The 17,374-nt window shown below is 42.9% G+C and overlaps 1 protein-coding gene across 3 annotated transcripts in view; it reads right to left on the bottom strand.

Annotated features, from left to right (window-relative positions):
* Positions 1-17,374, bottom strand: part of HERC3 (HECT and RLD domain containing E3 ubiquitin protein ligase 3) — a 452,060-nt gene that overhangs the window by 227,793 nt on the left and 206,893 nt on the right. For all 3 annotated transcript variants that reach the window (XM_069230256.1, XM_069230257.1, XM_069230258.1), the window contains exon 11: positions 977-1,101. In XM_069230256.1, coding sequence (XP_069086357.1) covers positions 977-1,101 — 125 coding nt within the window. The remainder of the gene's footprint in view (positions 1-976; positions 1,102-17,374) is intronic.

Raw genomic sequence — 17,374 nt, 5'->3', positions numbered from 1 at the left:
AAGTTGGCGAATGTGCTCAAACTGTTTGTCTGCATTTACAAGCTTCCAAGGCTAACTACACTTTGAAATGCCCACATTTCCACCCCTTGAAGAGGATTTACAGGTATGGAGAACTCCGCAATCATGGTGGAGATTATCACACTCGTGAAGGGGCTTATGCCTGATATGAATCTATTGGTGAATTCTTGGGAGAGGCATACGTACATTTGGTCGTAAATTTGTGCTTTCAACCAAATTTACCTTTGTGAATTGACCTAAAAGTGAAGGCTTACCACAAACAGAAATGAATTGATGTAGCACAGCAGAGTTTCAGGTTTTAACCTATAGGTGAAAAAAATGTATTACAGTCAAGGAGGCAGTCACAGGATGGCAGGTCTGGGACTCTTGCTCTCCTAAAAATGAGCCAAAATTTGAGCTCGTATTTCAACACAGAGTACTGGCCAGAAGACAGAGTGGTTCACTGTAAGCAAATATATGTAAGAAGCCTGAATGTGATAGAAACAGAAGACCATGGCTGATAAGTGAGATGGATAGGGAGGCTGGAGGAAAAAGTAAGGGCTTAATTTAGAGTTTGGCTTAGGGGTTACTCCTTCACAATGGTGACGGATATCCCGTCCACTGAAATATAAGTCCCATATGGGATTTATATTTCAGCAGCCCAGCAGCCGGGATATTCGTCACCGTCGTGACAGAGTAACCCCCTCCACAAAACTCAAAATCAGGTCCTAAGTTGAGATGGAAAATCAAGAGAGTTGACTAACACAAGTTGTGCAAATCAGAGACAGGTGTGGGGAAAAAAGTTGAGTACATGGAATTAAAGAAAAATACGGGAGGGATACAAGAGGAAAAAAGACAGAAGAAAAGAGGATCCATATGAAATGAATAGTGCAGCTTTTAAAAAGAGATCTGATTGAAGGACGACTTAACATAGAAGAGAAAATTCTGCGGAAAGACTGAGAATACACAGTAGACCTACTTGACTGAATTGGAGCCGCTGTATTCTGCTACTTTTCGTCGCCAAACATCTATTGTTTCATCATTTATTACACTGGTGTAAGTGGAATGGTTGATGAAGCGGAAATCATCTGCAGGCATGGGGTTCTGCCACATGTAAAAAAAAAAATAAAAAAAAAAAATAGGAGGGAACCAATCATCTCTTAATCACTTCAGATACGATTAACCTTAACTCAAAAAGCACAGCAGTCCTCAGTTTTATTTTCAATTTGCAAAAAAAAGAAAAACAGAAGAATCAATAACTAATACATCGACTGTCGCCAGCATAACAACGTAAAACATGTATTTGTGGTAGAGCATTAGGTGCATAGTAACATGGCCTGTGCAAATACTGTTTTCCTCTCCAATAACTGTTAAGCAAGTCATGACATCTGGGCTCTATGTGTCCCTCAACCCCAGATGCCAGCCATAACCCACAGCCTCCTTTTGTCCTTTTGGCAAAACCGGTAGCTATTTGGTCAGCTAATGGTTTCCACATCCACCTTCTCTGGCTATATGCACATTTGGATTTAATGGATACAGGTGTCTAGCCATACATTGCCACCCTGCGAAGTGCTCGACCCACACACTATCTAGGGGGTCGGGCCTCCTCATGCAGACCAGTGGCTGCAGGAGGGACTCCCAGCACCTCCGCCACTCTGTGTAGCATACACTCCCATTCCCGACCGCCATCCTCCAAGCATTCATCAGTTCAAACTTCTTTCATTCGCCTCAATTCCGCCCAGGATCATTCAGCCATATCTTTAGACTATGCTAGTATTTTGGGTCTGAGAGGGTACATTTACTGGATGGCAACCCTCCGCTTGAACAGCAATAGCACTATCTATGCAAATCTGTAGTGTTCCTTCCCATCTTTAGGGCTCGGGATGAGTTGGAGCAGGCAGTGATTAGCTGTGGCTTCGAGTTGGACTCTAGTTGTCCGTTGCAGGCAACAGGCCAATACTGGGCTGTCCTAGTACGTTCTGAGATCACATGGGTGAATCCCGCACTGCCTTCCCTATATCGCGGGCATTATTCCGAGTGGGCTGGGTATGTTCTGCAGATTGTTGGGAGGGCCAGGTATGCTATGTGTACCACATAAAAATTGGGTAATTTGAATAGCTTGTTTCAAAGACATCTCTACAACCACAGCATGGATTTAGTTCCATTCGGCATCAGATATGAGCTCTGGTAGGTCCACTTCCCATCTGCCCCACGCCAGAAAGGCAACCTGTGGTCGATCATTTTTGAGAGCCCCATATAGACTGGAGCCCAGTCGTCTGGATGATTCTATATCTAGGTGCGTCTCTACTGGACAAGTCTCTCTAGGTGTCACTGGGAAACTAGGCTACAGCTCTCGTGCCACCCTGGTTAGAGCAGCAAATTGTAAAAACTGTTCCAGCCCACTCAAAATTTCTTCTGCGCTTCCACAAAGGTGACTCAGTTGTCCTTTTGGTAGAGATCAAGTGTCTCCCATACCCCATCCATCCACTTGGTCAGTGACATTGCACGTACAAGCCTAGAGAACAGCTGTAGCCTTCATAGCACTAACTTTTTGGAGAATGGTGTTGTGCCTATCACTCTCTTTACGACTTTAAGACTATGTCCCATGTCACAGGGACTTGTTGGACTATGAACAGGTAGAGACCTCCATGCCTGCTCCCTGCAATCAGAGCCATGGGTAAGTGCTACGCACCAGGAATCCCAGCTAGAAGGTATTTATCCCACTTATCTTCATCAGCACACCCCTGAGCTCCTTGCTACAACTGTGTTGCAAGCAAGTACAGCTCTATTACAACTGTAGGTCCGGCAGGTCCCAAGCCCAAACCCTCCCCCACCCCTTATATCTCATTTTCAGAATACTCAGGCACACTCTATTTCGCTTGCCTGACCAAATCAGCACCACCAGCAAGACTATCCAGTTCCTTAAATGTATTTCAAGGGAACAAACATTGTGAGTTATGGAGTACGTAAAAACACTATTTTCGCCAGGGAGATTCCCACCACCAACAGCAACAGCATTGGACTTGTCAACTTCGGTCACAATTTGGCATTCAGTGCTTTGCCCATGTTAACAGAAAATTGCCTCTCTGGTGTATGCACCACGTGTATCCCCAAGAATTTGAACACCTCCAATTCCCAACGAAGCATGACCTGCGATAGAGTCTCCAGTGGCCTTCCTGCCCTCCAGATTTGCTAGGGGAAAAATCTATGATTTAGTTTGATTAACCACCATACCGGATGTCCTACCAAACTGCTGCACCTCTGCATTAGGAGAGGCAACAATCCTTGTAATGGCACTTTGAGCAAACAAAGACCAGTAACAGACTGTCTTATTTCAAAATGTATGCAGAATGCTAGTGCAGCTATGACCCTAGAATTCTTAATTATACACCACAGTAAAATTTCCTAAAGAATACAATGTAACACACAGCTTTGTTGCTCACTCGCTGAAATCATTTGCCAACAAAAGATTCACTCATATGTAAGCAGGGGTTAAAAAGGACTATAAGGGATGAAAATATGAAAGCACATCGTTTTATGCAGTACTACTATAAGACTTGCATGTTGCACTTACGGTCATGAAGTCTTTGAGCCAATAGTTATTAGGACACAATCATGTCTCAATCCAGAGTTTTTTCTCTGGGTGTGTAGCTCTCATGTAGCCACACATTTAGGGTGGTCTACACCAAGCTCCACACACCAAGAGAGGTTCAGCAATCTTGTGAGTGGCAGAAAAGAGCACTCTAGGATAGCGAGATGACTTACTTCACAGGAAGTTGTCATCAGGTGGGAGGAATCCAAGCAGCCCATTGGCTAGTGACTGTAACCTCTCCTAGGACATTTTCCGGGCATAAAAGAGGCACAGTTGACCACTTGAATTCATCTCGCCTGGAATGGGTGAAGAGAACCAAAGAAGGACTGCCCTGTTGATCTTGGAACCCAGCAAAGAGATTCTACACCCACCCTGGACTGCGCCTTCTGCTCCTTGGGCTAGCGAAGATAAGACTGTGCCTTTGGGGTCCTGCTAATGGAGAAGAACATCCCCTGAGCCCAACCAGATGCAGAGACTGGCTGATTTCCTGTTAGCAGCACAGGGGAACAAAACCAGAGGAAACCTGCTTGAGCGAGTTGGTAGCACTGATCCGTGAATTGTTGCTCATCGCCGCAGCACAGCTTGGAAGAAAGAAAACCCATACTAAAAAGTTGCACCCGAGTCTGCTGGACACGGGAGAGTCAGAGTGCAGTTTGGTCGCCTAGCAGGAGATTTATTATCGAAAGAAGAGAACTGCTGATTTTGTTGTGACCAGTAGTTCAGGAGCAACTGAACTTTTGCTGGGCCAACGCTGACTTCAAGGGACATCAACCCCTGAGCCAAAGTTATTCCACAAAGACCGTCAATTGAGTAGCCCCATAAGTTCCCCCGTCAAGTGCACAGAATCAACTGCATCCTTCAGCATCCATTAACCCTTACATCAGGACCACTCCATAGAAGTAAATGGTAACTGGCCACTAACAGTGGAATTGGACTGGAGACTGCTTTTCTTGTGGAGGTGACTGTTCTACTGGACCTTGGTGGTTCATCTGACTGGAGCTCTGCCGGACTTAGTCACGCAAAGTAACCTCATTCATCCTTGATGTCCCTTTTTGCTGAAAACATTTCTACAGGTCAAGTTCATTATATTTGCCAATGCTTATTCTCGGTTGTGTGAAAAGTCTTGATTTATTGTTTCTTTAAAAATCTATATCTCCGGAACCCTCTAGTGGATCTTTTACGTTTTGGTGACCATATAGTCATAAAATGCAGTCTATTGTTATAAACTGGTGTCAGATTTCTTGAGTCTTGAGTCATGTTTCTTTAGTTGCATTGATGCGGGTTAAACGCTTTACACTTGTTCCTTTGTTAAAACCTAACTGCTTGAAGCCACAGCTACCCAGGGTTGAGCTAAGGTTTAACAAACGAAACCTGAACGGTTGGAAGTGTATCACACTGTGAGGTCTCAAAACCACACAAATACAGGGAGTGCAGAATTATTAGGCAAATTAGTATTTTGACCACATCATCCTCTTTATGCATGTTGTCTTACTCCAAGCTGTATAGGCTCGAAAGCCTACTACCAATTAAGCATATTAGGTGATGTGCATCTCTGTAATGAGAAGGGGTGTGGTCTAATGACATCAACACCCTATATCAGGTGTGCATAATTATTAGGCAACTTCCTTTCCTTTGGCAAAATGGGTCAAAAGAAGGACTTGACAGGCTCAGAAAAGTCAAAAATAGTGAGATATCTTGCAGAGGGATGCAGCACTCTTAAAATTGCAAAGCTTCTGAAGCGTGATCATCGAACAATCAAGCGTTTCATTCAAAATAGTCAACAGGGTCGCAAGAAGCGTGTGGAAAAACCAAGGCGCAAAATAACTGCCCATGAACTGAGAAAAGTCAAGCGTGCAGCTGCCACGATGCCACTTGCCACCAGTTTGGCCATATTTCAGAGCTGCAACATCACTGGAGTGCCCAAAAGCACAAGGTGTGCAATACTCAGAGACATGGCCAAGGTAAGAAAGGCTGAAAGACGACCACCACTGAACAAGACACACAAGCTGAAACGTCAAGACTGGGCCAAGAAATATCTCAAGACTGATTTTCTAAGGTTTTATGGACTGATGAAATGAGAGTGAGTCTTGATGGGCCAGATGGATGGGCCCGTGGCTGGATTGGTAAAGGGCAGAGAGCTCCAGTCCGACTCAGACGCCAGCAAGGTGGAGGTGGAGTACTGGTTTGGGCTGGTATCATCAAAGATGAGCTTGTGGGGCCTTTTCGGGTTGAGGATGGAGTCAAGCTCAACTCCCAGTCCTACTGCCAGTTCCTGGTAGACACCTTCTTCAAGCAGTGGTACAGGTAGAAGTCTGCATCCTTCAAGAAAAACATGATTTTCATGCAGGACAATGCTCCATCACACGCGTCCAAGTACTCCACAGCGTGGCTGGCAAGAAAGGGTATAAAAGAAGGAAATCTAATGACATGGCCTCCTTGTTCACCTGATCTGAACCCCATTGAGAACCTGTGGTCCATCATCAAATGTGAGATTTACAAGGAGGGAAAACAGTACACCTCGCTGAACAGTGTCTGGGAGGCTGTGGTTGCTGCTGCACGCAATGTTGATGGTGAACAGATCAAAACACTGACAGAATCCATGGATGGCAGGCTTTTGAGTGTCCTTGCAAAGAAAGGTGGCTATATTGGTCACTGATTTGTTTTTGTTTTGTTTTTGAATGTCACAAATGTATATTTGTGAATGTTGAGATGTTATATTGGTTTCACTGGTAATAATAAATAATTGAAATGGGTATATATTTTTTTTTGTTCAGTTGCCTAATAATTATGCACAGTAATAGTCACCTGCACACACAGATATCCCCCTAACATAGCTAAAACTAAAAACAAACTAAAAACTACTTCCAAAAATATTCAGCTTTGATATTAATGAGTTTTTTGGGTTCATTGAGAACATGGTTGTTGTTCAATAATAAAATTAATCCTCAAAAATACAACTTGCCTAATAATTCTGCACTCCCTGTACACTCTACTCCCTCACAGTGACCATTCCCCTGTAAAGGCTTTTAATTGTGCACTTTTACCCATCAAAGGTGTGAGGCAATATATGAGTAAATCATACAAGGAGGGGACATTCCCAGATTTGGTTTCCTCCTACTAACTGTGGGAACATCTGCAAACTTGAGTTTGCAGGTATTCTCAAACTCTGCTTTGACCACTTAACACACAGAGGCAGGAGTAAATATATTTTGAGAACGGGTCCCTTACTAGGGTGCGAGAGGGGGAAGGATATACCCCCAAATATGTGGGATTATAGGGAGAAGAGTTGTACACTGTGCAATATATTTTCTAAGTGGTGGGAAAAATGTACTGTTGCATGAGGGTATTTGAGCATGCACATTTCTGCAGGTGCAAATTCCTCCTCATTGGAGGAAAAGTAATACACTAAGGTTTCCTTGAAATATGATGGGAAACATGTGACTGGGGCACCTTTCCAGGCATAATTCTGTAAAGGTTTATTAATTACTATAAGTAGTGAATCTCCAACCTTGTAAGGGTGATGCTCTACGTGTGTAGATATCCTTTATTTATTTTTTTAGGAGGACACTAAGAATCTACAAACAGTGGTTTGCAAATGTATGAATTGTTTGAAAATACAGATGTTGATTTGAGACAGAAAAATATGGATATGTGTAGCCAATGGTACTGGAGCTTCGTGTAGCCTAGGAAAGAAAAGCTTGAAACACTAGTGATGTGCTATAAAAATGATCAAGATTACAAAACCAGTAAATAACACATTATAAAACCATTTGTGCTAAGTAGCTATGAGTGCTGGTGGGTGAGACACCAAAGACTTTCCAAATAGTCCCTTTCGCATGTCCTTTATTTAATATCATTAATTTTTAGTACAAAATAGAAAAGGAGATTTTTCTCTAATCCCCTCCTTCTGCAGAAGCTTGAAAGCAATCATTGTTAATACTAATGTGCTGGGTCTACCAGTGGGGTAATAAAGCCTCCAAAATTGTTTAATTGGTTGTGCTGGTGCAGGAAGTCTCCTACACATATAGTCACGACTTGTAATGCAGGTGGAAGCCGGGTCGTGGGTTTATGATTCCTGGTCAAATTTGCCTCACATTACTCCACTCTTTAAGCTAAATGCAACCCCAAAGATCTGGTGGTACTGGCCAACTTTGTTCCCGGGTCTACCCTTACCATCACTTACATATGTCTAGAAAACCCAGCTGGAAGGAGCGATTACAGAGAAGCTGGTGCAGCTTTACAGGGGATAGTCGCAGGTCCTAATTGACTTCTAGTGGAATTCTTTAGGTGTACCACCTCCTGTTTTGTCTCCACAATCAAGGCAATGGTTGATGAGGTGCTTACCAGAATAATCCTTCCACATGATCTTCGGATATCAGCCATTGTTATGACTGATTCCAAAACCAGGGACTCCTTCAGCCAGTGTGGGTCATACTGTCCCATCTATCTTATCAATGTGGAGGTGAAATTGCTTGCCAAGGTCTTTGTGACACACCTGCTGACAGTGATAGACTCTCTGATCCATCCTGATTAGTGCTTTTTCATGCAAGCTAGGCACAATATCAGCAGCCTCCATAATGAGCCGGCTATAGTCGCACCAAAGTCGCACAGAAAAAAACTCTGCAAAACGGTCGAATTCGGCCAAAAAATAGCCAGGGTAGCTCTTCTCTGGATCAGCGCATGGGGCGGAAAGAAAAGAACAGACATCACTGCGCAAGGGCGGCATCTATATACTACTCCCGACGCCATCACGACGACCACGATGCAAACAACGCCCGCGGAGCCGACCGAAGCCACCTGCCGACTCGCAAGGGTATTTCTCAAAGAAAAATTCTAAGGTAAGGAATCTGCAACTAGAAGTCTCTATCAGATTAATCTTTCTGCTCCCTGGACTGGGATTATATGCATAAATTGCTGCAGTTGTGCTGTGTGGGTCCTTAGTGGAGGAAATGGACACAACTGTATACTTTGTCCCCTTGGGGTGGGTGAAAAACTCAGATCTTTATTTCCACTTTGTGACCTGTATATGGAGGCACCCGACAAGGATGTCCCCTTTTACCGTTGTTATTCAGTTTGACCATGGATCCTCAATCTATGTCTTCTCAGGGCTACCTGGGGGATACCAATCTGGAGCACTACACACAGTATCCTTATAATCTAATGATCTCCTCTTTATCGTCCGGGACACAAACGATTTAACAACCATCATAAAGATTTTTTCTTAGTTTGCAACCCTATCGGGCCTCAAGATTTAGTAGGCTAAATCCTAAATTTTTCCTTTAGAATAAATAGGAAGAACCATGTCAGATGCCCAGCTGCGATTCTAAACTGCTACGTTTAGATACCTGGGTACCAAAATTTATCATACACTCGTGGATTTACATGGTAAAAACATTGGCAAAGCAATGCAAGCACTCCAAACACAAATCGCTTTTTGGTCATCTTTGCCACAGTCGGTAATAGGTTGTGTAGCTTTGGTAAAAATGGTAGTGTTACCCCAATTCCTCCATTATTGTATTAACCTTCCCCTTCTTCACCCATGTTCTCTATTTAAACAACTAGACTTCACTTTGGTTACCTTCATCAGTGGGATGGGACGACACTGGATGTCCTTCGTTACACCGATACGAGAAACATTATAAACAACGCATTGAAAAGAACGCAGATGTTTTCTACGCAAGCGGAACAACGCTTGGTGGAACAATGCATGCTTTTTCCTCTGCCTTAGCTAAGGTAGAGAAAAAGGCAGAGAGCTTGTCAGAGGATGATCTGAGGTAAGTGGATCTGGGGAAGGGTTGGGGCCCAGTTTTCAGGGGTGGATTAAGGGCTTTTCTGACTTTTTATGGGTTTTTTTAGGGGCGGGAGGGGGGTTTGGGGAAGTTCTGTTTTTTAGGGCTTAGGTTGGGAGTGCTACTGGGTAGTTTATTTTTCAGGGATGGGGTGGGGGGTTTGGGATATTTTTATTAGCGCTTAGGGTGTGGGGGCATAGTAGTTTATTTTTTAGGGGTGGGAAGGTTTAAGAAAGGGCAAGAGGAGAGTAGGAAGGATCGGGAGAGGACGCAGTGAGGTAAGTGGGGTTAGATTTAGTGCTTAGGGTGGGTGGGGGGGTCAGAGTAGTTTACTTTTTAGAGGAGGGGTGGAAAGTTGGGGTATTTTTTTTTAGGACTTCAGGTGGGTGGGGGGGGGTCGAGGTAGTTTATTACGGATGGGGGTAGTTTAGTTTTTAGGGGTAGGGGTGGGGGTGGGGGGCAGGGGTAGGTTTTTTTAAGGGCTTAGAGTGGGTGGAAGGCATCGGGTAGTTTAGTTACTAGGGGTGGGGAGGTTTTAGGGCTCAGGGCAGGTGGAGGGTCTGGGCTAGTTTCATTTTTGGGAGCAGGGCTGGGGAGGTGGGTCGGAGTATTTTTTTTTTTTTTTTTTTTAGAGCTTAGGGCGGGTGGGGGCGTCGGGCAGTTTAGTTATTACGGGTGGGGGGAGGTTTTAGGGCTCTGGGCACGTAGGGGGTGTCTGTGTAGTTTACTTATTAGGGGTGAGTGTAGTTATGGGCCTCAGGACGGGTGAGGGACAGAACCATGCATGCAGTTTCCACATATGCCTTTACTAAGCATGGTTTTACAACAAAATTAGTTGCGTGGAAAGGATGCAGTTGTGGGTCCGACCGCGTTGTTAAGGCATGCATTGTTCCTGTATGCATGGTTCTGTCATACAACCCACTGAAACTTCTGGTGGATGCAAGAATGCTTCCTGCTCTGATTTTGAACCAACTGCAGTGGGTGGGCTCGCTGGCTTTCTGGATATTTCCTGTACAAGATGGGGCTTTCAATGGCTGATTTCAGGGATGGTTTTTTGAATGATCTCCTATTCCCTTCCTCTCGCATGCACCCTCAGGTCAAAGATCTACTTTGAGTAGCAATATGATTATGATCATATGCTGGGTATATTTAAGGATGAGCAACGAACAGGTATAACATTGTATGTTGCTAGTGCTTAATGTGGTGAATGATAAAATGTAGGACTCTTTGCTGGATCAAAAATACATTGTGAAATGAAACAGTCCAAGATGGCTGCAATGAATAGTGCTGATTTGGATGAATGATGCTTTAGGAAATAGGCGCTTTCTGCTCTGAGGTTGGGTGAACATAGTTATGAACATCTAGTGGGCGTACATATAATGTGTAAAGGATAGGTGGAGCACCTGATGCTGTTATAATGTTCAAACTTGGCGATAAATGAACTTACGTCCTTTCGTTTGATGAAAGATACTTATGGATTGACATAGTCCAAGATGGCCGCCGTGATTGTAATAGATCTGGATAAGGTACGTCTTTTGACTTACGGGACTCCTGTTCTGGTTCAGGATGGTCCTCGCATTGTTTGCCCTAGGGTGACCACCCGTCCGTAAATTTCACGGACAGTCCGTAATTTCACCCATTTGTCCGTTGTCCGTGAAGACTTCTTTCACGGACGCCATTTGTCCGTAATTTCAATGGTTTTGGGTGACAGCCAATGATGTGGCTTGTCTCACCCTCCTATAATTATGCAGGACTTTGTATAAAGTCCCTAAAAAGCACCTAGGATTGGCTTGATATCCATCAGCCAATCCTAGTGCTCGCTGCTCCACTGGAGGACTTCTCTCATTGGCTGTGATGCTTCAGGGCATCAGGGCCAATGAGAATAGTTTTAGGCAGCCCAGCCTTGCTTTATCAGGACGTGCAGAGCACGTTACCAGTAGTTACCTACTTTGTTTTTCCTGTTTGCCCCTTCGGAAGAGCGACGTCGTGACTTTCCTAGTCCCAGAAGAGCCGGTGGGAACACGAAGCCAACTGCCAGTCTCCATTACACCCTGCGATCGCGTTTTTAAAAGGTAAGTTGCAAAAACGTGCTGGATTTTTCTTCCGTTCCAGCAGCCTGGAAATTAGACAAACCCTGATAGGAAGCTAGTTTTCACTAGCTAGCTGGAGGGCTTGGATGGCAAATATTTTCAACTGTGTTACCTTTATTATTAGTTTTACTACTCAGCTGAGGAGGGAAGTGAGCTTGGCTCTGGAAAAAGTCTGTAAATCATCACAAACGCCTCTGTGGAGCTTGTTGTTTCTATGATTTAGGTAAACATTTGTAAAAATCTACTGTATAAAGATGGGTTGGTAGTTACACAGACAACGCTTTTTTCGTGAATCGGGTTAAAAAGATCTGGCAGATGTAATAGAAAAAAAAGCCAGGGATGTGCGCATAAACTGTGGCTGATGGTTATATCTCAGAATGGCGCAAGCAAATATCTACAAGAGTCTTCATATGCAGAATTTCAGTATTAACTACCCAAATATCAGAAATCTAAGGATATGTGGTAGATGTACAGTATATATACCGATATGCAGGGCGCAGTATGCTATTAATTACATCGCTAAATGTGGGGAAGGAACATTTGAAGCATCACGTGGGTCATGATGCTCCTATCTCACTCATAAATGGTAACGTGTAGCCCATTACACGCTGCACATGTGCATATATGGTTAATGCCGCAATATTACTAACGTGGATTTGTTTAAATTGAAAGCATTTATTCAAAACCAGGATGCCAAGTTTTAACTGTGTGAATTGAGGTATAATCATGTTGAAGAGTCCTCTTGGCCAGTGGTTCCCAACCTGTGGGCCGGGGACCCCTGGGGGTCCGCAAAGCCTCCTCAGGGGGTCCGCGACTGCTTAGAAAATGTAATAATATTAGGGCTCCAGAATTGATAAAATGGGGGTCCACAGAAGTCAAAAGGTTGGGAACCACTGCTCTTGGCTATTGGGATGGTTGTTGCCCTGTGTAAAATCATAGTAACAGACAATTTCTGAGGCAGTAAACCGTGTTTTTCTTATCAACATATCTCTACTGTGTTAATAAGATGGATTTTGAACTTTGTACTTTAGGAGTAAATGTGTGTGTGTGTGTGTGTGTTTATTAGTGGAGTAGATCTAAATATCAACAATTAGAAGATCATGTATGATTTCATCATCATGTTTATATATTACACAGGCCACCTTTGTATAATTAGGTCTGACTTTCTATCGAAGGCCTGTTTTATTGGATTATAGTTTTTGGGTCACCACTTGAAAAATATGCACGAAACCTTATTTAGACATGCATATCCATTTGAGTTCTGTATGACGAGCTTTATGCAGATCAATCAAGTAGGGGGCAAAAAGAAGTTGTTCAAAAAAATTACATTTCTCATTTTAACTGCTTTTTGAAGATAGATTTTGATAGCTCTACAGAAATGAATGGCAGAATGGAATTACACTAAACTTGGTATAAAGTAGAACATCACTGAAGTAAATGCCTTTTCTTGCTGTGGCGTATATCTGAAAAAATGAGACTTAGAACAGTGGTTTCTGTAGGCCTCACAATGAGATGAGCTATCAATCAAGACTAAGGGCCTGATTTAGATATTGGGGGAGGGGTTACTCCGTCACAACGGTGATGGATATGCCAAAATAATCTATATTATTGGACAATGGAGCTTTTTCCCTCATCATTCATTTCGGAACCATGAACCAAAAGAAAGGGCCACAAACTTAGTGTACTGATTGACTGCACAATACAATTTTCTCTTGCAGATGCCAAACCTAAATGTGAGGTATGGCCCCTTGGTCCTGGAAAGAGGTTCCAAAAGCCATAAAAAGGTGTATGGTGGTTGCACCCTCACAGTCAGACCCAAGTGGGGATGTGTACCTGTGTACTGTGAACATTTCTTATATCCTACACATGTTTTTTCTGTCTTGAATTGTGTTCTAACTGAATGCCAACACTGCAGCATTATTAGCACTTGTGAAACTCCCATATAGCTGAATGCAGTGGTGTCATGGGTGCCTACTGGATGTTGAAGTTTTGCAATGAAAACCCTTTCATATTATTTAACGGTTACCTCAGTGGCTCGCAGTTGAGAGTGTGATTGTTTGTTTAGTTCGTGCTTGTTGTTGGGAATTGGGTTTCTGGTTGTCCGAGTATGCACCCTGCCACCAGCATACTGAAAAACCATGAAGTGCATGTTTGTCCACACCACTCCAAGTTGCACGTCACTATGCTTCCTAACATACACACCTCAGTGATCATCACAGAGGAAAGTAAGTGCCTGATAGACTTAATTTATTCATTGAAGAATTGAAGACAGTATGCATCTACATAAAGTCTGCTGCGTATTTTACAGAGTACTTTAAAAAACACAAAAAATGTCTGGTTATGAGTCGGGCGAAGGTGCCGCAGAGGCAACATTCACATCGGATTTTGAAGGACTTTCAGATGCGACATCTACCTCGCAGGCATACTCCGTGCCTGAGCCACCCAAGAAAAAGGCAAAAAAAACGCTTTGTGAAGTACCGACCAGAATGGGAACTTAGACACCCCAACATCCGGAAGTCTTCAGACGATGTGTACAAGGTCAAGTGCAACATCTGTAATAAAGACTTTTCCATTGCCTATGGAGGAGAGCGGGATATTAAAACACATGAGGCAGGATCACAGCATAAGAAAAATGCCTCAGGCAGGGCGAAGATGGCAACAATTTCAGCATACCTGCAACCAAGCTTTCAGCCGGAAGTAGCTAAAGTAAGTCATTGTATGCATCATCATAACATATCCTAACTCGCATGTAATTCAAATACACTCTTCTTACTTTGTCACACTCTTTGTACGGCCCGCCCTGCTGTTGATTATGCCAGCATTTGTGTTTACCAAGTCAGGTTGCCTTCAACATGTTTTTCTCACTCTGTCCATATCAAGAGCACATTATAACTGTTTTTGGCTTGGTAGCTGACACTTGAATTTAAGTTTGCAGCTCTAAGAACCAAAGCGTTTTCTTCATCAGTGGAGACTTAATCTACGTGCGGCTTATACCCCTTTTTCATTTTTTTGGGTTTATTTTAGGTCACAGCTGCAGAGGTGACCCAGGTGTATCATGCTGTCAAACATCATATCTCCTATCGCTCCCTGGATTGTGGCTTTAAGCTGTCCAAAGTAATTTATCCAGACTCTTCTATTGCGGCAAAAGCATCCTGTGGCCGCACAAAGGCATCAAGTATCACAAAAACAGTGCTTGCACCTTTATCGTTGCAGCAAGCATATGAAGACTTGCAGGATGGACATTTCTCAGTTTGCAGCAATGCCTCCAACAAAGGAAACATTAAATTATATCCGCTTTTGTTGCGGCACTTCAATTTCACATCCGGTGTGACCTACACTCTGCTGGACTTCTATGATGATGATGCTGAGACTGCTACTGCGATTGCACAGCAGATCACAAACAAATTAAAAGAGCATGGGTTGAAATTGGAGCATGCTGCTGCATACTGTGGAGACAACGCAAGTGTCAACTATGGCCGACATCACTCTGTGTTTCAGCTTTTGAAGAGAGCAAATGAAGACATTCTGCCTGCAAACTGTCCTGCCCACATCTTACACAACTGTGCTAAACAAGCCATTAATGGCCTCTCCATGGATGTTGAATCCTTTGTTCTAAAGGTCTACAATCACTTCTCTTCTTCAGCAAAGCGAACAGCGGAGTTGAGAGAATTTTTTTCTTTTGTGGACCTGGAGTGGCAGCCTTTGTTTCGGCATGTCCCAACAAGGTGGCTCACTTTGTTCCCAGCCATCGATCGACTGTTGAAGTGCTGGGCAGCCCTAAAGTCCTATTTCCTTTCTCTAGGTCAAGAAAAAACACCTACAGCAATATGGGATTTTCTAGGGCTAGAAAGTGGGGAGGCCGCCATGTCACGCGGTGAAGCTTACCTTTTCTTTGTTCATGACATTTTGATCATATTCAATGTGTCTATTCTGCAGCTTGAGAAGGATGAGTTGAGCGCACCAGAGGTACCAGGCATCTTCAGGATATTGCGGAACAACTTAAAAGACAGACTGGAAAATCGGTTCTTTGGTTTCCAAGTGCACAATTATGTAATGTCCCATGATTCAGAGTTGAGCGCAACCATACAGAGAGATTTTTTGACATTTTTGGAGCGCTCCTTAAAGTATTTAGAAAAATGGTTTGATTTTTCAGAGAGCCATTACTTGTCAGCAATAGAGCCATGCTGTTTAAGAGAAGTGCTCACCTTTCAGCAGCTCTGCAAAGCTGCTGATGCAATTAACTTGAGCCGTCATCTGGACGTGCAGTACTTATTCAATGAATACAGTTTAATTGCTCCTGCTTTGCGGGCTGTGATAGGCTCTAACTTGCCATGTGCACAGAAGTGGTTGAGTGCTTTCTCAAAGTTGCCATGTGATGTCCCCAATATAAAAAAACTGATGTCATTTATACTTAGCTTGCCGGGCAGCAACGCACCAACCGAGAGGATTTTTTCACAATTGAAGTTCACCTGGACTGACACACGTAATAGGTGTGACGTTGAGCTTGTTAAGGCAGAATTGCAGGTCCAGGTGAACATGAAACATTCATGTGCAGATTTTTATCAGTTTTCTCTGAGGAACAAAGAACTTCAGACTTCTGCTAGTTCCGATAAAAAGTACAGTTTCAAAAACAAGCACTAAAACGTATAGTGCTACGGTCCGTGACAAATGTCTGGTACATTGGTGGGCAATTTTGTTTGGTGTGTTTTACTGCTTTTTAACCTTTAATAAACATATCTTGACTTGTACTTATGTTGGTTATCTATTTACTTACTTGTATACTATTGCGTGACCTCCTCTGAAGGTCAGTAAAACTTACCTTTTGTTCAGAATTTTTGTCCTGAATTTTGACCCTTTGTCCTGAATTTTTGTCCTGAATTTTGACCCTTTGTCCTGAATTTTTATACTCACTGTCCTGAAATTACACCCATGCCAGGTGGTCACCCTAGTTTGCCCACACCTGTGAACAATGAGTGGGTGGTCTACTTAAAATCTGGTTGCCTCTGCCGAAATTGGTTTGTCGGATTACTCTGCAGATTCATGAATGGGGGCAACTACAAAATACTGTAACAACGGGTGTTGCTGAACTGGCTGTATGACTTTGGGAAAGTACAGAAGGTAACTTTATAACCCATGTGAGAGTGACGTGTTGTAAGTGGATTTAGGATTACTTTTGGAATAGGGTCAGAAGTCTATGTGGGTTGAGATTAGCTACTACACGGAGGTTAAAAAATTAGGATTGATTATCAATATGGAGAATAAGATCGCAATCTTAATTTAGTGCTTAAATTAGATGTAGATAAAGAGTTCAAATCATAGTGACTTTATATTTGTCTTACGAATGTACTGAAAAATGTGGGTACTTAGTGACTCCAGTGTGGGATATTACTGACTGTCCAAAATAATGAGGAGGATGTGGTATTTGGTAATGAATGCGTAAAATAAATTTGCTGAGATTGTGACCTCCTTTCCTATGGGTAGAATTGTGATGGAGGTTATTGATGGCCAAAATACAAGAATATAGTCCACCAGGGATAAAAATTACTAGGGTAAAGTTTGTACAACATGTGAAGTGGTGCTGTTTTCTTTTTATACTAGATGTACAATGGGCGATTTCAAGGGCACAAGAGAAACACAGGATATGACAAACCAGTCTGAAATGGATTAGGTATGTCCAAGATGGCATATTCAAAACAACTGATTAGACATGTTAGTGTGTGTATGGATAGTTACATGTATATATAAAAAAACTTCAATTTAGGTTTTAGACAATTTGTGGCAAGTTTTGTTAACACTTGGGGATATATCATGTTGTAATGATGTAGTAGGGAATAACACATTGTCTTTATATCGCACTTTATGCACATGGGGCAAATCATAAGTTGGTCTTGGTAGGTTGTCTTTTT

This window comes from Pleurodeles waltl, chromosome 1_1, assembly GCF_031143425.1.
Source record: "Pleurodeles waltl isolate 20211129_DDA chromosome 1_1, aPleWal1.hap1.20221129, whole genome shotgun sequence".
In the NCBI taxonomy this organism is placed as follows: Eukaryota; Metazoa; Chordata; class Amphibia; order Caudata; family Salamandridae; genus Pleurodeles; species Pleurodeles waltl.
This window is presented reverse-complemented; position numbering and strand designations above follow the sequence as displayed.